General features: G+C 36.1%; 1 protein-coding gene across 1 annotated transcript in view; it reads right to left on the bottom strand.

The window, feature by feature from the left end:
- Positions 1-27,841, bottom strand: part of FRK (fyn related Src family tyrosine kinase) — a 44,686-nt gene that overhangs the window by 9,453 nt on the left and 7,392 nt on the right. Inside the window, exons 2-4 of the mRNA XM_066545800.1 lie at positions 13,607-13,728; positions 7,060-7,220; positions 6,278-6,446 (exon numbers count right to left, since the gene is read on the bottom strand). Coding sequence (XP_066401897.1) covers positions 6,278-6,446; positions 7,060-7,220; positions 13,607-13,728 — 452 coding nt within the window. The remainder of the gene's footprint in view (positions 1-6,277; positions 6,447-7,059; positions 7,221-13,606; positions 13,729-27,841) is intronic.

Raw genomic sequence — 27,841 nt, 5'->3', positions numbered from 1 at the left:
CAAAAAGGACTAGAAAATCAGCCTGTTCACCCAAAATCTACCTTAAATGCCACCTCCTGAAAAATGCCCTGGTCTATTTCCCAAACATAGGAATGATGTGTGATTTCTTATCCTCACATCAATACAAGAGGAAAGATTCAGAAATGCTCCTGACATAGACTTTATGAAAAAAGAGCCACTTGAAATTGCTATTTGGGAGAGCAAAGATTACATTGAAAGGAACAGGTACTCCTCACTTCTGTTTCCTCATACTTCCCTTGGCAATCCCATATTGCCCAATTTGGTAAGATGTTATTAGGAGGAGTAGTCAAAGTATTTGGATTTCCATCAATAAATGGCAAGCAGCCAATAATACATCTCCTCAACAGGTACAAGCTATACTCATTTTCTTTACTCACTATCAGAAGAAAGTGGGGGCCTTCACAAAGAGTAAATGATCACACCTGGTCTGGATAAAGTAGAGACTGTGACAGGGAGAAAACCCAAAATATCTGTGATGCTTACTCTACATCCTTTTCTTGTTTAGAACAGCACAATCTTTACAGATTTACTCAAACTTTCCACCAATTCTAGATTTAAAAAAATAATTTATAAGGTTGTCTTTATAGGGTTTGGACTCACTTTGATATTTATTTAAAATTTTACCCCATTTGCTTACTTGTTTCAAGATATATGCATTGTCATAAAAATCAACCTAAAATCTACAGCTGCATGGTGTGAAGCATTCTGCCTCCAGAAGCAAATGCATCAGCGTGAATTATGATTTAGCATCAGTGCCAAGATTTGACAAGTTGATCCTAAAAACAATGAACTACTTGCTCACTTAGGGTCTACCAAATCATGGACCCTCTATGGATCATTATACAGGATTTCTTCACACCATAGAATTTGACAGTCTGATTTGCTCCCACCATCAAAGTTTGCCTACAAGGAATTTCTCAATTTAATCATGCTATAAACTTCTCCCAATAAACTGAAACCAAGCAACATGTTTTTCAGATATGACAACTTTCAATAAATTGATCAAGAAGGAAGTTTTCCATTAGCTGAATAGCTGCAAATCTTTTTCTACACTGTAAAAGCAAATAACAGTGACAATAATGATAAAAAAACAGAAAAAGATCAATAAGTATTTCCTGCATGTTTTACAGAGCATATGTAACCTTCAGTTTTACTTAGTTTACATCTTTAAATAGCGCAAGTAGCAGACAGTGCCCCAATCCCCCACAGCCCTGTAGATCTTATACTGTACTTCATAAGAAGATTGGATGCCAAATGAAAAAAAATTAAAAGTGTCTTTATGAGTGTTCTGCCTAAGATTATGTTTCAGCAACTGAATAAGCAAATTAAAAACTGCCTCTAAAAGAAACCAAACATGCTTGTTACAAATTAGTTGGATAAAGCCTGTCACAATAGTGGCAAAGAATTTACAGTACATCCCTTTGAGGCAGGAAACACATGCCAAATGGAGTTTCAAATAACTGAGGGGGGTTTAACTTGTAGTTGAATATGTATGTTTTTAATGAAATACTCATTTTCAGCTGTTAGTGGTAAACACAAGATAAAGAGCAGGTAGAAAGAGCAGTAGAAACGACTTGGTCATAAAACAATTAGTTAACATAAGCCTTTATTGAAACAAGTGGAGGTTTCTTTTGTGTAAGATACCCGTTTGGGAGTAAATTTATCAGGACCTGAAGAAAATATGGTCTTGATAATCTGTTTTTTGAATGAAAAATGTTTTTCTAAATGTCAGAGCCATTCTCCAGAACAAAATGTTGGAATCTCTTCCTTTGAGATGTTCTATGTTGTGCTGCTTTGCCAGGAATCACCTCTAACTTAAGTCTACTTAAAACAGATATATCAGTTCTGATTAACTTATCTTTGAAAATATTTTGTTCTAGAGTTGATGAAGCTTCACATTCTAAGATAAACACTGATAACCTGGAAATGAGTTAGAGAGTTAGGTTAGTTATTTTCCAGATTCTGCTATTCTAAATGTAAATGGCCCTTAAATATTTGATAAACCCATCACAAGACCCTTTGTTTGCAACTTTTCAATAAACCTTCCCAAATTGCTTCAAAGTACCCTTGTGCTTCAGAAGAACCTAGCCCTCTAAGTAAAGTTTATAGAAAATTAATTTATGTGGAGACTGCATTAAACATATAACTATGATCTTCTGAAGAATTTTATGAGTAATAAAGAAATAAAGTTTAAAAACTAAGAATTTGACAACACAAGAAACTAAAATAGCCTATTCATATTAACAGATGAATAATATATGTTTCTGGATGTTCTCAAGCAGCTTTGTCACCATACAGAAGTAAACTTACATATCAGTGTAAGGCCACATACTGAATTAAATGAAATAAAAAAATCTCTTTTGTTTTCAGGGAAACTGGGGTATTTCCCTGAGTGCAAAGCTTTTTACACTGCATATGTATTAAAGAGACGACAAATTAGAGAAATGAAAATGTTATGAAAAACTCCACTGGCAGTACCAACCCAGAGACTATTTTGGAAAAACCTCCTGAAAAAAAAAAAAAATCATGCTTGGACAGTTTCCATGCAGAGAGAAGCTTGGGAGATGCTTTACAATGTGATAATGACAAATGTATGCGTCAGTTTCAACAGGCATAAGGAACTTTATCAGATACAATTAATTGGTGATGATAGATGTCTGCTTCACTTGCTGACAGCTGGAGAAGCAAGCTAGCCCAGACAATAGGTTCTAGAAAATCCATCACACTCAACACAGGACAAAGTGCAAATCCCTGCTGCAATGATTTCCACTTAAATAGAAAAATCCAATGTCTCAGTGAGGAAATAAAAACAGAAATGTGAAATGACATGTTCAGGGACCTGCATCAAGACAGTGCTGTGCAGAGCCAAAACCAGAAATAGTAACTGCTGGTTTCTAGATGTTTTCCTATCTACTGATCCCTGCACCTCTTTGAAAACTATGGGTCAACAGCTCAAAAGTCAGAGGCAAAGATGTTCTTAAGTTTTGTTTTTTCATTCACACATTCATGGCTGTGGCTGTGGCTGGTAAAATGTCACAGATGTCTCCAAAGCAGAGACAGTGAACCAGCGAACAAATAAGAGAATTATCTGAATGAAAGCATCACATTACTGCTGCTTTCTGTATACAGTCACACTGATCAACAGATTGTAAAAGGAATAAGGAGAGGTAATTGGCAAGATATTGACAATGATATTTGAGAGCAAAGAGTGGAATGATCTCAGATATTTTCAGTTGTTGTAATTGTGCTGAAGGGACAAGGGGTGGATTATGTGCAAATTGTTGACTTTGGTTTTGTGATTATGGTGTTTTGCTTTTGTTGTGGAGAATTCTTTTTCTGGACAGGATTTTTCTCTACATGATTTGAGGTGTAGCCTCACCAGCACTGAGCAGAGAGGGACAATGGTCTCTGCCCTGGTCTCCCTGGCCACACTATTGCAGATTGAGGCCAGGATGCCATTGGCATCATTGATTTTAAGCCTTTTAGTAGCAATAGCTATAGATTATTTTAAGTCCAGAAAAAAATTGTTTGAGAAATGAGAAGGACACTATATAACAAGAAACTGCATTTAGCCTTTCTAAAGACAAGTGGAAAATAGTTAAACAAGAATGGAAAGAACAGTTTATACATTTGAATAGGTTTTTATTTTATTACAAGAAGGCATAGTAAGGGTTAAAAAGAAGACATCAGGTAAATTCAAATGTGAAATTAGGTGCAGATTCTTACAGTTCCTTCATCTTAGGACTAGAGGACTTCTCATTATTGTGTAGTCAAGAACAAGCTGTATTTTGATTAAATATAAATGCTAATCTCAGCAGAGGGATGATGTGTAATGGCATATAACAGCAAAGTATTCTGACTATATATGGTCTAGAACAGATGTACACTGCAAAATAATGCTCAACAGAAAACCCCAAAGTTACAGAAATCCTTTCTGGCCCTAAGACCTATAAATCTATGACATTCTGATTGCATTATACTTTCTCTATTGTTCACCATGTGATTACCCTTGATCAACCTGCTCCTGCTTGGTAATAAGAGCATTGTTCCATTTCACAATTTCTCTGGTGGTAAAGCTTTTTTAGCAGAGCCCTTTCCATCTCAGCCCCTTACATTTGTCAGATCACTTTAACACACTCCTCTGTTTTTCTGATGACTTGCTTGTCCAGAGAGTCTACACTGTAAAACAGCTTAGTGAAAAGTCTGTAGTTTAAAATACACCCCCTCCTGCCCCAGTGTAAAGACAAGAGATTTAGATCTTTGAGCCAAGCTACAGGAGAGGCATATTTTACAGTGTGTTACACTTGAAGCCTGAAACATTGCTTATGTGAATATTGGAAGCTTCAGTGATCAACACTATATATTTCTTGATTACTCATTAACTATTATGTTTTTCATTCATTTATCAACTTTATGTTATGGTGAATGAAATTACCAACCCTACCCTTTGCTGAAATTTTATTAGTACCAAGATAAACACTTGTTACTCAGATTTGGGTGAGGGTATTGTGGTTTGTCTTTAATTAGTGAAGTGTTATTCCTCATGAGTAACAATGAGAACAAGCTATGGAAAACCAATGTGCTGATTACTGTAAGGCACTCCAAATGCCTTTCACTATACAGTGAAAAACGCATAGAAGAAGATAATGTATAGAAAGAAATGATATAGAAATGTATAGAAGAAGATAATTCCCTGAAGATGTGTTACTACAAGGTTAATTGCTTACATTTGTGACTGTTTGAACTGTTTTTGTAGAATGAGATAGTTCACAAAGTACAGTGATAAGAGATTCAACATTAACTACATAATTTATCAAGACAGCTTTGGGAATCAAAGTCTTCATTCTGAGCAACACTATGTGCGACGTTCGGCTTCCTTATCACAGTGTTAGGTCACAAACTCTCTGCTATCCAAGCACTGCATCCAGGTGGGGCTTCTATCTGCCCTAACTCAATACAACCCAGCGTGCAATCAGTGAAACTACTGCTGTTGACCTTAGCAAGAATCAGACTAGAGTGGAAAAAACGGAGATAGGAAAAGTATTGATTAATCGAGCCCTTTTTCCCAGGTGAACTATGATACTACAAAAAGAATCACAGTTGAAGGAGTTTCTTCCATTGTACTGTACTAGTCTATACATGATAACAAGTTTGCAGTGAGTCCTATGTTTACTCCAGTGAAAAAGACATTTCAAGCTGTTTTTTGTTTGCTGAGTCACTAGGGAGATGCACCTGTTCAGTGAAAAAAGTATTGTCTTTCATATGAACTATAGAAGGTCTTTAGTCTGAACAGATGTCATATTTTCAGTTAAGCAGAAAAAAAAAAAAAAAAAAGGGGGCTTATTTTCTTTCACTTTGCATGTCCCAAAACACAAAAGATATCCTGATACAAGGGAGACTTGAAACATATGCTGAAATTCCTCCCTGTTTAGGAGACTGTTCAAGCAGTGCTCAAGCATATTGATGCTATATTGAATCAAAGGCCTGAATCTGTTCTGCTTCCTGAATCAGGTTCATTAGTGCCCAACACAAGCTTTTTTAATTAACCACAGCTCATGTTGTTATCTCTTTTTAAAAAACATGTATATCATACAAGCTGCCTCTCTTATCTATGTGGTTCTTGCCATCTGCTGGCAGATATTTTATGTTGTCAATTGAAAATGCACAAATTACTTGAAGTTAATGAAACATAATTAAGAAAAATGCTAAAAACTGTATTAGTCACAATCTTATATTACATGCAAATAGTGAGTATAAATGTAGTGTATCAAAAACTTTAAAAATTAAAAGCAATACTAGGATTAAAGCACTCCTTAAGTACCAATTTAGCATAGTAAATATTCTATATACAACCGAAGAAATCACTGCAGTATAGCACCTAATCCCTAGAAAAACCCTACAGATGACAGACTGCTTGCAATCAATTACTTCACCTACAGATTATTTAATCTATAGTGACTCATTTCCACACAAACAATACTGTAAAAAATAGGTACAACTCTTGTTGTGGTTGCCTTATTATGTGATACAGATGCTGAATTAATTCAGCTCATCTAGAAACAGAAAACTGCATTAAATTCTCATTCAAAATACCAAAGACTATCTAGACCTAGAGCTTTACCAATCTTCATGTCTAGGTGTGTGGATTTTAAGAATGAATGCATATATACAGATAGGCTCTGTTTGCTGCAGCATTTAAAAAGTAAAGGAGCACTCTTGCTAATAGCTCATTAACATTTAAGAATAATTCACATACCTGGTTTTAATGTTTTGATTGCCACAGGGGTGGTATTATTCCACAGTCCTTCCCATACTTCACCAAACTGACCAGATCCTAATTTTTTCACTAATTTCAGAGATCGTCGGTCTATCTCCCACTGATCAACAGTTTTGTAAGATAAATCAAAAGTAGTAGGAGTTTGTATCTTATAAAAGAAAATAAATAATACACATCAACGACATATACAAATCATTGTTAACTATTTCGTGTAAAGCTGGAACAGATATAAATAATGTTTCCTTAGAGTATACACATGCAATAAAGTGAGCCAAGAACATAAAATAAACCCTCATACTGGGTGCTCTTTGTTAGAAATTAGAAATACACTAAAGAAAATATCCTCCCATGAAAAGCACAAATTAGAAATCATCCCTCTAGCAAGCTTTTTGAACAATGACTTGCTGGTTGCCAGAACCTTGTGGTTTTATCTCAGTAATTACATATGGACAGCTAGAGTTATGAAATTGGAGATTTCGTTTGCATATGTATTTATAAAAGGTATTCATAAATCATGATCTGGCATATTCCTCCCCCCCAACCAAACACTTGATGATTTTTTTCAAAATGGCATGGTACTTTATTATTAATTTGTCAAACTCAAGAAGGAAACTGTAACACTACCCAAAACTTCCTGAAAACAAGCAGATCATTAACATTCTGAAATGGTAGAAGCAGATATGGGGTCAACACTTTCTGACAGATATCTGATGAGTTAGCTCACAAAAAATAGTTTGCACAGTGTAGCATCCATGCCTTACCTTTAGGCATGGCTGTCCGAGCAACACGCAGAGGCCATCGCTGTTCTTGCTGTAATAGTCAACCAACTCATTCAAAGTTTTAAAAGTTTTCCTTCTGGTTAGGAAAAAGCTTCCATCCATCCTTTTGACCCTGTAGTGCTTCACAGATGTACCATCAAAAACTAAAAAGATTTAAATATATTAAGTTTCTAGGAATTATTGAAGTGGTAAAATATCATTTATACCCAAACCACCATAATGTTCCTAAATACATTTATGAGGACCTTAAAATAAATTATTTTAGTTCCAAATAAGACAACTATAAAAAAAGCCTCTTTCAAACCAAAGCCCATTGTTCAGATAGCTTAACACATCTTATCTATATCAGTCTTCAGCTATTCAGATTTGGAGATTTTCCACCAAATGAACTGATGTAGAAGTACATAAATATATCTTCTGTGAGGCAGCTCATGTTTCCCATGTTTGAAGAAGCCAAAAGCAGCCAAAAGCATCTAACTGACAGCAGTCATTTAGCCAGTTTTTAATATTTCCTGTATCCTCCTTTATTTTAGTGTTAACATTCCAAATAGCAGCTGCTGGGCTGGCAGGCATTTTAGAGGAAGCAGATATACCCTCCACAAGCCACAGTTCTCTGAAAAGTAAAAAAAATCTTCCAAGAGATTTTTTAAATTTTGTGCATGTTTGGAATACATAAAAATCAGGTGAATAATGCTGTGTTTCAGGCAGTTGATTAATTCCTTTTCCGTGCAATGTTCTTAATTCTAATCTGTTGTGTCTTAATCAATAAGACTATTCCTCACCTCCTGTAAGTTATCTGCTTATCATGACAGCCAGTGTCCCTCCCTGTGACCATTGGAGCACTCTTTGGATGTGTCAGAAAAAAGGCTGGGTCACTGCATGCTAGGGCTAGACATGGACCAGCACAAGATCAAAGAGAGACAGAAAATTTATATAAATCACACACACAGAGACACACGCACATAAAAATGTTTGGAGACCACTAGTTTAGAGAGCTTTACAAATGAATATCAATAGAAGCAATAGCAGGCTCAGAATCATCAGAGAAGGCAGTTAAGAAGAGCTGAAAAGGTATTTAGTTGCTTATGTGGGTGTCATTTCCTAGACCCTCCATTATTTAGACATCACTGTCCATGTTCAATGGGCAGTAGAGAGTTTATATTACATACAGAAGGGTAACTGATTTTGCTCCAAAGAAGTCCACAGCTGTTAGCTCTAACATTAACAGTGTTAGACAATAAACCTAGAAGATAAATTCTTTATATTGTACCACTGTATGCATCTTGGCAAAAGCTTTGGTTATAATAACAGAAGAATATGTGGTTACATATTGTATGTAGAAAGCATATAGGATTGGTTGCAAGAAATAAGCAAAGCTGATAGGAAGAATAATTTCTCTCACCATCTAAGTGATGAAATCAAAGAGGAAATCTCTCCTTCCGTAAGTACTATTGTGGATGATCAAATATTTTTGCACTGTACTGTGCAATTGTCATCCAAGACCACCAGAGAGCAGACAGGAGCTTTTCAAAATACTCTACCTCAGGTAGTCTTTTTAGGAATCTGGGAACTTACGATTCTGCATGAGGACAGGAATGAGAATATTTGTAAACAAAATCCATATTACATTGCACTTTTCAAATTATTTTTTTTAATTTACATCCATAATTACTACTTTTTAACTGTAAAATTTATGAATGCTTTTGTGATGTGTCATTTGGAAATGGTGCTGAAGCAAAATGAAGGAAAGAGTAATTCAGTAATAACAGATTGAAAATGTAATGACTTTTCCAAAGTTCACAGGAAAATTAATCCAGACAAATTAATTAGTCTTTATGATGCATTGAACAAAAGGCCAACAGGATGACTGTGTTAATCCAGTCTCAGTTATATATCACAAGTAATAGCAGTTTGCCTACCTGATTTATTTATCAGCAGTATTATAACTATTATTTGTGAAGTAGCTAACATTAATAATGCAAGAGCTGTTTTGAAGGATGTGCTCTAATTTCTTAAATGAGCCTTTTACAAAGCCTTATGATTGACAGCATGGAGGTCAGGTGGTGATTTGTGTGGAGAAGCTGGAGAAAATTTCTGCACTGATACTCTCTCACATCCTGTAATAAGTAGCTGAGACAAGTGCAGTATTTGACAGGGGGTCGTTTACTTTTATTTTAGGGCTGAGTTTGGCTGTATAAGTCCTGCAGCACAGACTTGGAGTTCTGCAGCACGGTGTGCTCCTCTGCCAAAATTATACAGAGCATATATCACTCAGGAAAGAACTACCCATAACCCCTTCCAGTCATCTCTACATCCATGCCAGACTAGTAACCACGACAGGATTGTAATTTCAGTCTCAAACAGCTTGACAGTAACTGGGTTTGAAGACTGCAGAGATTTTCTCCTCAACTTGCCCTTTCCAAAAGAATTACAGCCCCCCATTAGATTTTTACATGGTTTCAGTCTAGCAAAAGGATTATCCTCTCCCAGCTATCCATCTTCACTTGATAGGTTAAGCAGAAGTAGATTTTGCCACCTGAAGAATGTGAACAAAATAATTTACTACTTCTTCCCCAGGGCACAAAAATTTATGGTGGCATCAGCAGAGTCCACACCTTCACCAAATGAGTCATGGAGACACTAATGTTCCATTAGTGCCAAAAACAACGTGGAACAGCCCTGCCCCAGCACTCACCATGCAGCACTGCCATAAGCACCTCTGCTGTGCCTCCATGCCCAGAGTCACTCATGAGATCACTCTCACCAGCACAGAACGGGTGCAGAGGCAGATCCAAGATCATCCTCTTAGTACAGCACTGCCACCAGCACCTCTGCTCTGCCTCCATGCCCAGAGTGGATGTGGGAGGAAGGTGACTCATGAGATCACTCTCACCAGCACAGAATGGGTGAAGAGGCAGATCCAAGATCATCCTCTTAGTTACAGCCATGATTTTGCCAGTTCTATGAATCTGCTGCCTTAAACAACTACCTGTTTTTCCTACACTGGAAGCCAAGAGGAAAACACACAACATTCTTTTAGGAGCATGGAAAAAATAGCTGAAGAAAACACAAACCATTTACATTGTTATTTAATGCAATAAGTCTTTCAGATACCATTATTCAGTGATGGGCTAAGTACAGAGCCTCCTGCTATCATTGGCAATGACACTCAATTAAGCTGAGCACATCTAAATTATGGCTTTTAATTAAAATGAGGCAACATCTAAGATGGCACCAACATGTTTAAAATTTAATACATTTCACACCAGATGCTGGAGTCATCAACATAAAAATCTGTCGACAACATGTGCATTTTTTAAATGGAAAAACCTATTTTTGAAATGTCAAACACCCTAAATTTATAGTAACACATGTCAGGGGCCTATCTGGCTTGATGAGCTTTCCATTTCACTATTCACAGATGATAAAAACCTTTCTGAACATGAATTTTTGTTTTTAATTTAAATAATTATTTATTATCCAAATCTTACAAAGTGAGAGTATTCCCAACAAGGCAATTTAGAGGTTAAAAGTGTAATTTTCATGAAAGATTGAATTTTTAATTTTTTTTTTTTTTTTTACCAAGGAGATCACTTGTTTCCATTAACATAAAATCTTATATATCTCATAGTCCATATGAGTATGAAATCAAGCACAAAAGTCATAAAATCAGTTTATGGGTTCTTGGGTAACAGAAAAAATAATCCTCCTCTTCAACTTCTTTTTTACCTAAATGGCATGCTGGATGGAGAATTAAAATATTTTCTTAAAGATCTTAATTTTGAAAGCCAGGTTTTCTCTTCAAGCCAATATCATCTACTCTGCAATGAAACCAAACCAGCAATAAAACCTAGAGCAAAACCAATCAGTCCTACAGAAGATGGGACTTTTGAGGCCTAATGTTTCGGGACTGAAAAAATTTGAAACAGAAATTAGAGACACATTCCAAATTATTGGGTTGTGACTTCTCTCTTGTCAGTGTATCAGCTACCACAGAGATAGAAGCCATCCTTCTGCCTCAGCTTTAGTGTCGCATAATTCCTACTGATGGCACAAACAGGAAAGATGCAGGAAAACTCTCTTCTCCATAGAACCTGGTGAACTGAACTACCTTCTTTCCTACTAATGCTTCCCACAACACAAACATTTCGTTGTTTGCTTTAAAATGCACTAGCTTTCCAAGGAGTCAAGTAATTAATGAGATTATGGACATAAAACATCTAGACCAGGATGTATACTATTAGGTTGGGAGCAAAATACAAACAGATGCCATTCAGCTAAGCTGATTCAGTAAGCAGCAAATAATATTTAGCTCTTTGGGATGAAGTAGCATGTTAAGGATAAATTATGTTCAACTCTGGGAAGCTACTAAAGAATACAGCAGCACTGGGAAATGATGCCACCAGTAGTGTCTACAGATTGCTTCAGTTTATCCTTTTTCCTTAACTAAAAGCACAAATGTTCAATAAATCTGAGATGATGCATATATTCATGCATATATTTTCAGAGGACAAGCCATATTTGTGCATGAAGGAGAGCTGGCTCCTGCAGCTGAAGCCTTGCCTCTGTGTATATTACTTTCTTCAGTGCCACTCTTACCTTTCTTAATCAAACAAACCAGCATGAAACAAACCCACACTGTTGGTTTCATATGTTGTTCTTATGATTCATCATCAAATCTCCTCAAATAAGCTTATAAAAAATGTAAAAAAAATGTCTACAAGCTTTCATAATTGAATCAAATATACTAGATCAGATGGAATAAATTTTCTGTCCAAAATTTGTAATGAACAAACGAAACAGCAGCATCAAAGGGTGATTTTATACCACTACAAATGCTGGCCTAATATTTATTTTTCATTCTCTTGGATTTTTCTCTAGTTTACCTAAGATACTTCTACTTTCCTGTTAGAGAGGTAGTTAGGATGCAGGATAAATAATTAATATTTAAAATCTTTCCTAAAAGGAGAGAGAGTAATAAAAATAATTTGCATTTCCACCCCCAGGTGCACAAATGAAAGACTTTTCATTGATTTTTGGTAATGTGCCATGTATTTATGTGCCATCATTAAGAAGATAGTACAGGATTGTCTTCCCTTCCCTGCATAACACCATCCTAGCCCAGTTCTTGGATGAAATCAGCTCACTGATGAACTTGAAGGAAGCTGAAACCATGTAACACAGCAATAAATTGGCACATGTAGAGAAAGCATTTTGAAAGGTCTGTGGCTGTAATACAGTCCTTGGACAAAAGTGTGCACACACAAAAGGTCAGTTCTGTCACAGCTCAGGAGCAGTCTGATTCCTTGCTAAAGGTAGTTTTCCTTTAAGCACTTCATGGCACGGACCAACTTCCTTGAGGCAAACTGAAAACTGTGGATTAAACTCTCCCAGTACTGTAAATATCACATTTATTTCAATAAACACCCCTGTATTTCACATTTCTTTGTCTTGGCAACAAAAAGCATTCCTCACATTACCACAAGACACTGCAGGTACATACACTTTAGTTTTAATTGGGAAAAAGGAATGAAGAATATGTTTCTTCACAACTTAAGCTGTGTTTCTGTGTAGGTTCAGAAGGTGAGTGACACATAATCATCCAGGCAAAAGAAGAGTCAATATGAAAGAATCTGGTTATGGACAAGGTGCCTCTCATTTCACATAATTCTGCACGTGACTACTCATGGTTTATTCACAAACATCAAAAGTCTTTCCTGGCTCTGGAATTAATACAGGTAGAACATATTAGGAAGTTTGGGTGTATAGCCCTGTTGTCTCAGGGACAACACTATACTCGTGACTCACAGTATGACAAGTTTGATGGGAAATGTTCACAGAAAGCAACCAATGAACAATCACATTTACTATCTAAAATCACAAATATGTACAGCATGAAAAAACATGATGTTCTTAAACGTGAGTTAAAATATTAACGAATATGTGTCCTAATTTGATAATCATTCAGATTCAAATAAAGGACTTAAATTTCAAAATGCATCATCAATCTATTTTTTGCTGAAGTTTACAGTGAAATTTTCAATGAAACATTGCTGATTCTAAAGCACAGCTTTGATGACCTTCCCTCTATTTTATCCCTAAAAAAAATAAATATAAACCTAAATGTGAGTTCTAACAGAAATCTCCTTTCCTTAAATTGCAAATATCTGTCAACATGCTTTTATTTTTATTTTTGTTTTGTGTACTAATCAGAGCTGTAGTGTACAATTTTAACATAATTTTTTATGCTTTGGTCATGAAAATATATTAAGGCAGCTAGAACACTGTAAGTACTAAGCATAAAAAAGTTATTTCTGTTCTGAGTATATTGATAAACAAAGTCTATAAAATATAAACTCAAATTACTTTTGCCAAGTTTTCTTTATATATCTCCTGGGAAAAAAATACCCCCTTATTATGAATTTAATTTCATTTTCATGCCCACAGTTTATTGTTCTTGAAGAAGAAAAAGCCCAGACCACCTGAAAAATTTTTAAAACATTGCTTCAGATAAAAAACTAGAATATACCTGAGAGTGAGTATTCGCCTTTTAGACTTTCACTTTCTCGGATTAGGAAGGCTCCTTCCTTGTTTACAGGGTACAACAGTTGTCTCTCGGCATCTGCTCGTCTGATTGGGCCAAAGAACCATCTGAACAAATAAAAACCATTAATTTTACCACTCAGTGAAATATACCAGGAAGACAGTTTAGCTTTTATAAACATGCTGCATATTTACTAAGAGATAATCTGTGCTATGTTAATTAAATGTCAATAGTATTGGGGGAAAAAAGCCAACAAGAACTACAGAACAAATTTATTGCTAGAAAACATCGTTTACACATTTGAGTGAAATCTGGATTTTATTGCTGATGAAAAGTCTTACTGCTTTCAAGGCAACAAGCATTCAGAAGTGACAGACTGGCCTTGTCCCAGAAAAAATCACCAAGAAAATTTGCCAAGGCTACAAGGGAAATTGATGCCAAATCTATTGATGCCACTTGAACTAGTAGAGGTGCAGGTATGTGCTAACAACCCAACATCTTAAAAGACAAAAGAGCTCTCAAACTGCAGAAGGGTTCTCAGATTCCAAGGTGTAAATCACCCTGTTCTCCCATTCCACTGCCACGTCAGTACCTCAAACGAGTTACTGGCAATTTTCAGCTTTGCTGCTTTTTGACAAACAAAACCAGTGTATCCCTCAAGTCACTACAAAAATCTCTGCACCTGTGTTCTGTGAAAATCTACTCCGATCTATGGCTTTTAAAATATTTTTCCTCACTAAACCCTGTAGTTCAGAAAGGTTTGTTTGAACAAAAATTTTAATTTGGTCCTTTGAAGATAAGATTTACCTCTCTTGCTGCTTTGTGCTGAGTTTAAATTAAAGATAAATAAGACAAAGATGAGTCAGCATTTTCAGCTGGGGTGGTGTTCAGCTTCCTTCCAGCAAACATGCAAAGCTCTTTCCAAGATTAGCTCCACCTCTTATTTGAAGCAAATGATGATAAATAGGTATCAGAAAGATGCCACAAGCTCATAGGAGAATTTCTTTTAAATTAATCATAGCTAAAACTATTACACAAACTTCAAATATAAATTAATGCACCGCAAGTAAGTTGCCTACTTGATTTGTAAATTACTGGTGAAAAGTACAGACGGAGTCATCAACAAACTATTTTAGTATCTGCAAGGCTTGTAGTCATCAAGAGGAATGGAGGAAATAAATGAGAATATTGGGTGATGCCTTAGCTGATCAAGCATGAGGACTGAAAAATGAGTTTGTATTAACAAAAAGGAAATAAAAAGAGGCAAATGCAGACAGCACTAACCCACGCTGAATATGCTTTATTAACAGAAAATGAAAAGAAATTAAAGACAGATTTTTCCGGACCATATTCCTGTCCACTGAGTTGAAGATGATTTGGATAAAATAGGTCTTGATACATATTTGGCAAGCAAAGTAATCTCACTAGAAAGCTGTAATGTGTTAGAAGTAATTTTAATTAGTTAAATGTGTTCAATAATTCAACTAATTAATTTAATTAATTCTTTCATTAGACTGCAGAAAACTAAGTAATCAATAAATGTTCAAATCCTTGACTAAGGTTCTTGTCAAAAGGAGAGTACAAGTTCAACTGCATTCAAGTTGCAAAGAAAATCTGTCTGCCCTAAAATCTAAATTAGAATCTTTCTGAAATTTCTAAATATACCTGCTCTGAGAATAACATCTGAAATCCAACAAAGCATATGAGACAAAAAAAATTAATATTTGTCACCTTGAAGTATTAGCTATCACTCAATCATGTCCAAAGTGACTAATCCTCATTAGAGTGTATAAGAAGAGGTGTTTAATTTTTTGTGTCCTTTCTTCTTGGGTTACAAGGATAGTACCTTTTCAAAAGAATTTAATTTTGTACCAAACCCAAAAGAGCTTCTAGTGCATTGTTAGCAAGACTGGATTTGATAGCCATAGTCAAAATCCAGTCTTTATGTGACTCAACATTTGAATATACACTCTTAGTAATTCAAACTTCTAAAGCTGAAAACTTGAGCAGTAATACAACCTATGCAACTAGAGGAAACTGTTGGTTTATTTTGAATATATAAATTAATTACTCTGTGTATGTAAAACCATGTCTGCAATATAAACCATGATTTGGGAAAATAATATACACATAAGTGCATCACATTTAGGATAATTGTGATGATTTCTAAACATTTGATTTCAAAACATTTCAGCTTATACGCTTATTTTTATTAGGCTTGAAAAACTTCACTTAAATCAATATGAAATTACCATTAAAGGTCCTATGGAGGATATATAATATGTAGGTTCTGACTCCAGATAAGCCTAGCAGTCAAAAATATCCTAACTTGCAAAATAATATAATTAGAGGAACAGTATTAGAGGAGGTAAGTGTAACTGAAGCAATTACAGAGGGTGAAAAGTGGATCCATATTGTGTATTACCTCATTTGCCTGACTTTATATGATCTGATTAAAATGTTTCAGAAAAATACAGGGAAAATTACTTTTAATAGCCCTTGAATATTTGATTCTTAGTTCAAAGCCATTTGGTTTGCAATAATAATTATACAGTACCAAAAGCAATACTGAATGTGAAAAAAACAATCTCTTAACTTCAAAGCAAATAATTTAATTTGTTATTCACTTTTTTTTTTTAACTAAAGCACATCTGAATTTAAAGTACTATTTTCAGTGTAATGGAAGTTTAAATTCCTTTTATAAAGCGTGAAGAGCTTATTTCGATTTCTAGCAATTGAACTTCTGCTTCAAAAGGCTTAATATTTTACTTCATCCAAAAGTGTGTATCTTAGAGGCAAAAGCGCTCTAAAAAGTAATAATGAATCAAAGTAATTGCTCACCACGAGATATTGCTCTGCAGGATAAGAAGGTCAGACCAAAACAACACCCAATCCTCAGTAAATCTATTCATGTTTTATAGCTCAAAGACAGATGAAAGTTTTAAAACAGAACAGTTGGAAAACAAGAACTAAACATGAAGCACTATCCACTGAACTAGTTAAGTAACTTCTCTGACTTCAGTGCAGTGTATTGGCGCCAGACAGTCCAGGAGAAGTTTGAATTAGCAATTCTTACACAGTATCAGCCTGAAATTCAGCTCACAACTGGCCACTTTGGTGGCCTGTCAGTGCTGGATCAGTAGATACCAGGTATGGCACAAATGAGTGCATTCAGACTTGGGCACAATTTTTCATTCCGAGCAGGAGCTGTCTGGCTAGCACAGCAATAGTGCTCTTCTGTCAGCAAGACCCAGGAACGTGCTTTCTTGGCCAATACTGCACCCAACACCCCAGCTCCCTTTTAAGGATGCCAGATCTGGGATTGTTTTTGGGGATTGTTTCTAGCAGCTTCATCTAAATCCCTTGCTAACGCCATCATTCATTGCTATCGGGAATATGTTCATTAAAAATTCCAGGGTACTTCCAGGTCATTTTGGCCACCACACATAGGATGACTTTGGAGCCAGAAAACATGACCTTCGTAGGGGTCCATAACAAACACAGTCCCCACTTGTTGCAGATGATACTCAATACTGGAATACCAGTGAGATTTATTGTGGTTATTGAGAACAGAGTAATCACATCTGTTTTGGCCATCAGTTCACCTAGCACATTTATCGTCACCATGTCACATCACAGATCATAGCAGGTTTTGTCATGGCATGTTCCCTGACTGTGACAATATCACTGCTGAGACCTCTAAAGACTTTCCTACAGCCAAGGAAATCTTCATCTAGCTGAATGCTGGTGTTTATACTTGAAGGGTAATTTTCTTAAGAGACAGACATCACATCACCTTACACTCATTCCTGCCAACCTATTCAGCCCAGTTTGAATTCAGATGGAGTCATGAGCTCAAGGGAAGTTGGTAGTGCTACATGGCTCCACCACTGCCTTTCCTGAGAAGCTTTCTGTCCTCCATGGTGCAATGTACTGCTGATCTCCATCTAAATGTCAAAGCCTCATTTGCCTGGCTTTGCTTTCTGTTCCCCTGTGCTTTGCTACATAAAAATCTGCTAAAATAAAAGTAGCCACTCCTACTTCTACACTTCTTATAGCAGGAAGATATGGCAGGAACTTTCAAGCTGGACAGTAGAACAGAGGAAAAGTAACATGGGCCAAGACATAAAGCAAAGAAAAATGTGGAGGTAAAGTTCTCCAGTGCTGTATCTCTGGCAACATTTCCACTGCCTGGTAACTTGCCTAGAAAAGGACAAAAGCCCCAGTGGGGGAAAAAACCCACAAATATCCCCATAACAAAAAGAAAGAGTATGCAAATGAATTTTCTTCCTTCTCATTAATGCAAAATCCCCCTCCAATAAAATCTGCGCAATGCACTTATCTGAGATAGAGACTGAAGGTGTTACAGATCTCAACTAATCTGGGAACTATGGGCTTTTTCTGTCCCAAAACTAACTCAATCCAATACACAGAACTAATCCCCTTGCAAAAAAAAGATTTCCAGTCATGATCCAGATGAAAATGCTCTCAGGGAAAATATATTTTTTGGCAGCCTGCCATTCCTTGGAAACCCCTTTCACAGACCCCACATCTTCCTACATTCCGCCTCTCTTCTTGGTCTCTCCTAAATTGCTAACATGCTAAATCCTGACTCTAACATAAGGTGTGTGCTAAACCCTAGCCAAAACACTCCACTCATGGGCCAGACAAAATATTTCTTTGGAGATGTCACTCCCTGGGTGACATGGGTAAGATGCTCACGACCAAGCTAAACACTGACCCTGAAATAACATGTGCAATCTTTAACTTTCTCGGAAATCTCAGCAGATTCACTTTTGTTATTCCCACTGAAAACCAGCAGAGAAAATTATGCAGAAGTTTTTCACCCATTTCCTTTAAGGCTCACCAGTTTCCCACTTTTACCATTATTTAGATTTAATATGTACAGGAGAAAAGTCAGAATTAACTCTACAATGTCATATCTGAAGTCATTGAATTTCCTTTAATAAGTAGCTGTAGCTACTTATTATGGGGAGATTATATATATTATATATATATGGGGAGATTATTTCAGTTTTTCATTCAAGTTGCAGAACATTGGAGGTAAGATAAGACTAAAAGCAGAGGTCTATGACATACTCCTAATTTTGTTAATGTTCACTTAAAAGCAAAAGCCCTGAGGGCTGAGTCAGCAGTAAGGTACAACCACATATAGAAGCTGTGATCATTACAACAGCAATGAAGAAGGAGGAAAGGGGAAAAAATGCTGAAAAATAGCAAGGAGAAACAACAGGATGAATAATAGCAAATAAATCACATAAGATTTATTTTCCAAATTTATTGAAGATATTAAAATGAACAACACAATCCTATCCTGGATCAGCACTTTGTGGCATAAGGGCATCTTGCTTCTCACTTTTCATAAGTGCTTACAACTGGGACTTACTTTCTCATGTTGGGGTAAGTCTCTTGAGTCTGCTAAATGTCAACAGCTGAGAGGGTTTGTTGAGATTCCTGTAGTTCTCAACCAGAAGTCTCCATTAGGGAACAAATGGTGCTGACAAAAAGGTTATCTGACCCTCCAGAAGATTAACTCAAGTGTATTAACTATGTCTGTACTACTAGGCTGAAGAGAATAGGTTTCTTTGATGGAGAAAAGCAAAGAATTACTGCATTTAGAGCAAAATTCTTGGGTGAAAACAAAACAAAAGAAACCCAGATACTCTCTATACTGAAAGCACATATATCCCAGCTTCTTCTGGAATGAAGAAAGCTTGTGTAAGAGCTAAAACAAATATAGAAAAGCTCTATCAGCATATGAAGTTTACATTTTAAATGCCTCAAAATCTACTGTCATAGAAAGCTATAACTGCACACTGAAGTACTTCAAACTTAGGAGATGACAATATTAATATTGCTTTCATGGCATCCACTCAGCCATTTTCAGAAGATCCACTGTGATACCATCTTTAATTACATGGTCATATCCAGTGTTCCCCACAGTGTTAATATGAATGCTGCCCACTGAATAGTTACCTTCTATTTTGTTTTGTCATTGAATAGATAGAGTTCATTTACTGTTTTAAACAATTTACATTATTTAGAATCTGCTCTCCATGCCAGTTACAAAATTACATGAATGGCTTCTTTCCTAGCAGCCTCTATTACAGTGTTCATTACTGTAATATCCAAATGCTCTGAAAATATTCATTAAATTCTTTTTGTGGCTCTTTTCCTTGTAATATACTTTCTGCGGTGGAGAAACAGCCCAGAAAGGGACTAAGGCAATATGAAAATACTGTGAGTATTTTCTACTAATTTTGGATGTCCAACTTGAAAAGTCCAGGGCCTGCCTTTCAGGAATTCAACATTTTGCACAATTTAACAGTTTTTTGGACAGCAATAGGTGCTAACTTCTGAGCCACAGAAGACAAGGAGGGATGAATGGAAATCTAAAGAGACAGAGACAGAGAGATCCTCCAGGGTCTTATTCAATTACTTTCATCATATGACCACCCTGTGACCATTGGCCTTACTCAGCACATGGAAACCTGAACAGGCTTGTGTGCACCACTCTTCTCTGCTTTCATCCATGAGGGACAAAGAAGGCTGCTGAACCAGCTTTTAATCCATGCCAGGTTTGCAGTCTGCTGTGAGTAAAGAATAGTGCAGAAACAGGGGCAGAGGTTTACCAAGGGAGCCACCAGCAAGTCCTCTCTATGCTGACAGGAAGGCTCCAAGCACTTTTGGGTTTTCACAAAATATTAAAAATAGAGAATGAAATCTTCAAATTTTAATAATAAGTTCAGTTAATACATATAAAATATAATTTTATTTTCAAGGCCTTGGTTATATTGAAGCAAAGTTTTTTTAGATAGCAAAAAAGCACCTATTTTTAGTGCACCAATCTTCCCTACTAAATATCAAGCCTTTTCTCCAATGCACATGAACAGAAGATTTCTTGTATTGTTCTGAGCCACATTTTTTGCTTTCAGGCAGAGGAAGAGGCACCCTGTGCCTCATCAGTGCCTGGTATCAATTCTGGAAAATTCATACACAATCAGGTAAAGCCTGGAAATTTAAAAGCAACTAAGCAAGCTCTTCTGATAGAAAATATTAGGATGTTTTAATTATAAGACTAATGAAGTAATAGCATTGCTTCAAGAGCTGCTTTTTCAAAAAATTAGGAAATATTACTGCATAGATGAAAGCCTTCCAGACATAACATACCTAAGAAAAAAATGTGCTTTACAAATGGTGAGGTGTATGCATGAAGGAGAGAGTCAGAAATGAGCACTGGCTGATTCAGTTTTTCCATGTATAGTCTACAGTGAACCTGATGACAGTTTCCAGGGAAAAAAACAAAACAAAACAAAACAACAAAAAACTCCCACAAAACAAACAACAGCAAAATCAAAAAAAAACCCAAAACACATGAGATAAAACCAACCAACCAAACAATACAAAACAAAACAAAACAACAAAAAATTCCCACAAAACAAAACAACAGCAAAACCAAAAAAACCCAAAACATATGAGATAAAACCAACCAAAACAAGAAAAATCTTTAGTCTGGATAAACCATAAAGATGAACACTTGCCAGCAAGATTCCTTTCAAGAGCATTTTCAAAAACACAAACCTTCCTATAAATGGCCTAAGAATCTAAACAGTGGAAATTAGGGGATTTCTCTAGGGCTTGCAGACTTTAATTGGCCAGAATCCAGAAAACCTGATTGTTTTTCAGGCAGAGCCCTTCCTCCTTACTTCTTTCCACAGGCATGCCTGGGATCACTTTTAACTCTGTTTGTTCCTCACTGTCATTTACTATCAGGTACTGAAGGGTACATGGAAGGACAAAATTTAAGAGTAAGGAATTTAAAGCTAATGGTAAAGGAAGTCATAGGACATTACAGGAGGAAGGGGGAAAACAGGACAGTAGAAATTCAAAGCTGAGAGGACCACAGAATTAGCAAGTGGATGGATTGAGAGAAGAAAGTCAGAGTTAGTAGGCAATGATGAGAAAAGACACAAAGCTGAGGACTGACTGCATTCAGTGCCCAAGGGCTATAGCCTGCTGCTGAGCTGCTGCACTGTTCAGCAAATGCTGGTTTTCATCTTACCCTGCTCCCACAGGGAGCCTGGCCTTTGGCAGCCATTTCAGTCCTACTTGGGAAAACAATTTTACAGAATATCTCTTGAAACAATTTCACAGACTAACTCTCACTGTGAGGATTGCTCTACACAGATCTTTTCTCTGTCACTTTCTTAGTTCATCACACCACTCTTTTTTGTACTTGACAAAAGAATAATTTGACATTAGTTTTCATCACGTATTTATTATCTAGGAGTCATTGCTTTAAATCTCATTCACCAAAGTACTATCCGCAAAAAAGTGAGTCAGGAGAGGTTGTTAAAAAACATTAATATACCAACAATTTTCTCTGTCTACATAAGTAAATCATCTGAGATCTTAACACATTGCAGACATTACCTGACTTGGAATTGAAATTAAAAAAAACCATTTAAACTGTTCATGTACAGTGACTCAGCACAATTCTGATTACTTATTTACCACAATAAGAACCTAATTCCCTCCAAGTAAAACCAGAAATTCAGGTTTTCAGGAACAATTATGTCAGGCATCACACCTAACCTTTGGTAACTATTTTGCTTCATACGGAAAGAACTGAGTCATGCATATTGCTCAGAACCCTGTTGTTGAATAACTTATCACAAACTAAAATGAAGACTCTTGTGTGCATTGTGTGCAGGACTTGGAGCTTCTGAATCTTTCACAGTGGATAGAATAAGTCTGTTTTTCTTTCCACAGAGAAAAACACAGAACATGTGAATAGATGTATATAAAATAGTTGTGTAAAAAAAAAGGCTCATTTCTACACCACATAAGCAGCAGAGATCTATCAAAGCAACAGAGCAACACTAGTTTATGTTTTTAAAAGTCTGTATGTTTGAAAGTGACTGTCTGTCGTAACACGCTCTAAGTTTTGCTGTATTTTCCACACTTTGAGATCAACATTGCCATTTTTCTTTGAATAACCATTACAGTGTGAAATACAGTTTTGGAAAATAACAGATCCCATTTTGCTCTTGGCTTTTGGATAACGTTTTCCTAGTGTTCTTGTCAGCAGATATATCTGACTGGTTGGTGTTTTTCCAGAAACACTAAATTTATGTTAGACTTGAGAGATTTTTATTGGGGAAATGGCAGAATATAAGAGCAGATATGAAAAGAGGCATAGAAGCAAAAAGGAAAAGAGAATTGAATTATACTTCTCCATCCATTTTCTAAACAAAATATTATAGTTTAATTTGAGAAAGTACTCTATTTGAATAATTTTAAAATTTAAAGGCTTTTTGTTTCTATTTTCAAATAGAAGTTCCAACAAAATATTACCCTTTTTTTTCCTTTTAATTTTGTTCAGAAGTGAACATTATCTGAACACAAGACAAAACCAAGCAATACTCTACACATTATTTCAGGGCATATTTTGATTTCATACAAAGCTAAAATGAAGGATTCTTGAGAAACCGCTTTGCTTCTTTCTTCCAGGTGAAAGGAGACATTTTTCCTTTCTCTCATCCCATAATTATTTGATAATGAATATACACATTAGAACACAAGTGATATGTTCATCCACATAAAAGGGGACCTTTAGCTAAAACAAGGCAATTTAAACCTATGTTTCTTATATATTATAGGCGCTATCTTGCTGGAATTTATAATGTGCATAGATGCTTAAATTCCGTGATATGGAAAACGTATCACTTTAATAAACACAGGTGATATTTTGGGGACTGAATGTCTCTGAGCTTACCACCAAAATTAGGCATTACTTTTGCTATCATTTCTTTGTAGCAAGATGAAGGTTATTGCCAGAAAAAAGTCTTTATACTTCTAGACTGAAGGAGCAGATTCACCACACTTTCATTGTGTAGTGTCTTTAAAAACAGATGGTTTCAATTTACTAACCACTGACAACCGGACTGTAACTCTGAACAGTAGCTTACTCCACACAATCCCAACAGCTGCCAACGTAAAACTCTCACCTACTCTGGCAGACTGACCTTATGTGTATCTGAGAAACAAAAGGAGCCCCAGGCTCCAGTAAGAAATCACTGGGACAGAGATGAAGAAACTGCAGGAGATTACTTTCTCATGTGAAGAGGGCAACAGATGTGTCAAAAAGGACTCTGAGCCCCTAAAGTCTGTTTTGGACCAAGAAATATCCTTGTTTTGTGTTTCGCCACTGTTTTCAGCGTAATAAATAATGAGCTGTGCCCTAAATAAAGGACTCTAAATAGAGCACCCTAAATAAAGGGCCTGTCAGAGCTCCACAGGCTTTTACAGTAAAGCAACTGTGTGGGATTGTTTAGGTAAGGGAAAATTCAATAGTAAGTAAGTTGGTTTAAACCCATCACAATGGCAGGCATTTCCTCTTCCAGTCTAAAGCAAATTTACTATCTTGCCAACATAAACACCAAGATTACTTGTGTATTAGTCTAAAAATCTGTGACACTTTGTGTGTAAACCTTTCCCGCAAGGACACGGTGGGCCATGACTGTACTGTCACCTGTTGTAAGGGATTATGAATAATACTACATTCATTTTTCAGTAGTTGATAATGGCAGCTGACCACACTGCAAACATGGAAATTTATTTGCTTCAAGTCTGCTGCAGGATGACAAATCATTGTACCTTTGGCTACTCATGCACTCAGTAATGACTGGAAGTGACTGTTTCTCCTGTAGGAATTGTATTATAAGGCCGAAGGCATGAGCTATGTAATTTAGCACAGCTCACCCAATACTGGGTTCACTGCACAACAGGAAAAAAAATCACAATGTGATAACATTAATTTTTGGAAATATCCATAAATTTATCTCATTTTGTGAGTCCCTAGTTTGGCTATTGTGTAATTAATTTTAACTTTTGTATTCATTCTCCACAATATTAGTCATCTGCATGCTGTATTATTTAATCTACTCTGAAGTTCTTCTGTATGAGAAAAAAAACAGTATGTGAAAGTGATATCATATTGCTTTTTGTGGTGTTTTAGTTACACAAGTCCCATTTAAGAGATTAAAGTCAATTGTCAACGTTTATTCTCTCTTGTAGTTTTGCACCTGAAAAAGCATTCCCTTGCATTTAAAGCTTGTTCTGAAACAACGACTTGCATTTGGCATCAATGAAAGGTTAACACTATCTAACATCCATTGCTTTAGGATTTGGGGTGTGAAATACAGCCATATAATCACCTCTTTTAAAAAAACCTCAAACTTAAAATACATTCTTGAGACCCTATTTCTGCTGCATAGAGTCTCTCAAATAGCATTGTAAAATCTTGCATCAACGTTAGTAGTGTCTGTATACATTTCTACTTCCACACTGATATAATATACTGTAAAAGTAGCAATAACTCTGCTGTTTGTAACTGAGGAACCAAGTGGAAATCTTGAGGTAGCCTTAATGTTAACATGGTACAGAGAACACAAATAACATGAATTGATTCAACACCATGGGAAACTCAAATAGACAAGAAAATTTTCAATCATACATTCACTTAAACCATTACAGCTTCCAAAAGCCCTCAATTGATTTTCTTGAGAAAATCCTTCCAGAGAAATTATTTTCTTTTCTTACAGAGAAACTCAGTACAGGAATACTACAGAAACCCTCAGAAACAAATAGCCCCGTGCCTGCCCAAGACACTGGTGGCAGAGCAGATATCTTATCCATTTTGTGTAGAGCTCTCTCTTGGACAGGCACTTGGGTTCACACCTCAGACCATTGCCAGAAGTCTGGTGGACTTGTGTCCTCTGCCAGGTCAGCTTTCAGTGGAGGACAACCAGGACACTCTGTCCCCAGAGGGATTCATAAAGAAACTGTGCAGTCTGGCATCCTCAGGTGACTCTAAGCCAAAGGACAGAATGGTTCTTTCATGGGGGGACAAATTACTTAAATGAAGGGCCTTCCACCTTCCAGACTAACCTTTTCAGGGTGACAGATGTGAAGGGTGAAACAATAAATATACATTTGACTTCCATAAGTAAAGCTGGAGCACATCAAACTCCACATCAGTTGTGTATTATCAGACCGAGACCCTCACACAGATTTCTTTTGCAAGAGATTACAACACCACATAAGCTTTATGTTGGCATCACAGGAAGTTTCTGGGTGATTTTTCAAGCATTTTAGCTCTGTAATAACAAGATCTCATTTTCTCTTTTCTTTCCTTTCACATTTTCAGAAAACTAATAATTATCTTATTATTATAATCAAGTTGTTATTCTAGAACATTTTGAATCCCCAGGTTTACATCTTTATCATTTGCATAGTCTGAGTTTGCCTGTCATTTCTGGGTAGCTCATCAGCTAGTGTGACTGAGTTTATTTCTGGTTATTGTCTTTGTTAACATTAACTTGTCAGTTTTGCTGTCTGTGTGCTTTGTCTCCCTCCCTTTCCTTGTTGGCAAGGTCCTCAGATAATCCTGAAAAAGAAATGTTCCCACACTCCACATGCCACTCTCTGTTAGTGCAACTGAGCAGCTCCTCCTAATCACCACTACCCTCCTCGTGTGCCCCTCAGGTTTGTCTGTGTGTTCTTGTGTATAGCTCCCGTCACTACACACCCTTAGAGAAGCAAAGACTCCTTCTGTATTCCCTTACAGAAACTTCCACTAACTGAAAAGATCAGTAATTTCAAAAGGAAAACTGGGGCTGGTGAGTTCTCAACATTTCTGAAATGTATGGTACATATTCATTCCCACATGTGAGTCTTAAATCTCTTTTTTTCTCTTCTTTTGCGGTGAGATTTAAAAAGCTGTGCTGCAAAATTTTTATTCTATAAATACAGGAATAAAATTTTTAATTAAGTTAAAAATATATCTAATTTATTTAGAGAAAACTAAGGAAAAATTCTTACTGACATTACTGTAGATAAATTTATAATGTACAGTATTATAGAGTACTCTGCAAAGAAGTAGTGAAATGTCAATTAGTGCAATCCTTTATGGAGCTATCACTTATCACTTAAATCACTGCTTTGTTTTTCCAGTTTTTATTGATTAGGATTAGTGTACCAGCATGAAAAAAAGTATATATTTCCATGTGGTTTAAGTGATGGGGAAAAGGAATACTTTTTCACTATCAATATTTTGATCTTCTAAAAAGCTATTTCCAGATGATTTCTAAGCCTGTCTATAGAAATGCAAAGTTGCAAATTTCCATTCTAGTTGCTTATAACACTCATGGTTTTCTTTACACACATATGAATTGAAAACCTGAATGTCAACATTTAAGAAAATTCCGATGAAGGACAAACTTCTTATGTAGAGAAGTTTAATCTCTTATTTTTAGTTTTAACACAAAAACGGCCTTCAAATGTATCCTATATAGTATTGTTTAAAAAATAATTGAAAATGTACTTTTCCTCTTACACAGAATAGTAAATATGTAATAATATTTTGTCCTTTTTTAAAAACATCATTTAAGAAATTATATTCTTTCTCTGCTATGTATACCTCGCTTACATAGCAAAAAAAAAAAACAAACAAAAAACCAGAACACGAACAAAATACAAGAAACAAGAAAAAGAACAAAACAAAAAACAAGAAAAGGAAAAAAACATTTTACTACAGAAAAGCATCTGAGTCTGATGAATCATATTTTCTCTCCTAATCTCTTTTAAAATTAAAGTGCAGGTAAATTTTGTATCATCTAATATCATCTAAACTATGCCGCTGGAAAGTCGCTCAGTATCAAAATCTTTGCAGTGTCTGTTACAGCCTCATGTTGGAACATAATGTCTTCAGAATAATAACAGGACATATTCTGGGTTTAGCACTGCATCTTTGGTAGGGAGCAAAATAATGGATGGATAAATCTGTGAGGGTGAAGTCACTGATGGCTGCAGCCTGGGTTGACTTCGAGGCATTAGTGTAGATGGGGCAGACAGGTGAGATCTGAAAAGGAGCAGTCCCTGAATGTCACAGGGACCTGTGCAATGCTACCATTTCCTTTTGTGCCTATCTATTTTCAGCATGTCTTTTTTCTGTGTCACTCATGACTAAGCAATCAACAATCTAGAAAAAAAAAAAAGAAAGCCAAACACTTGTTTAGAAATATAAAACTTTCCGCAGAGATGAGAGGGTTTTTTGTGAGGTTGTTTTTTTGTCCTAATAGCTTGGTCCTTGCCCACCAACATAAAAAAAGAGTTGTGCAGTGTCAACACCTATGG

This window comes from Molothrus aeneus, chromosome 3 (assembly GCF_037042795.1).
Source record: "Molothrus aeneus isolate 106 chromosome 3, BPBGC_Maene_1.0, whole genome shotgun sequence".
In the NCBI taxonomy this organism is placed as follows: Eukaryota; Metazoa; Chordata; class Aves; order Passeriformes; family Icteridae; genus Molothrus; species Molothrus aeneus.
This window is presented reverse-complemented; position numbering and strand designations above follow the sequence as displayed.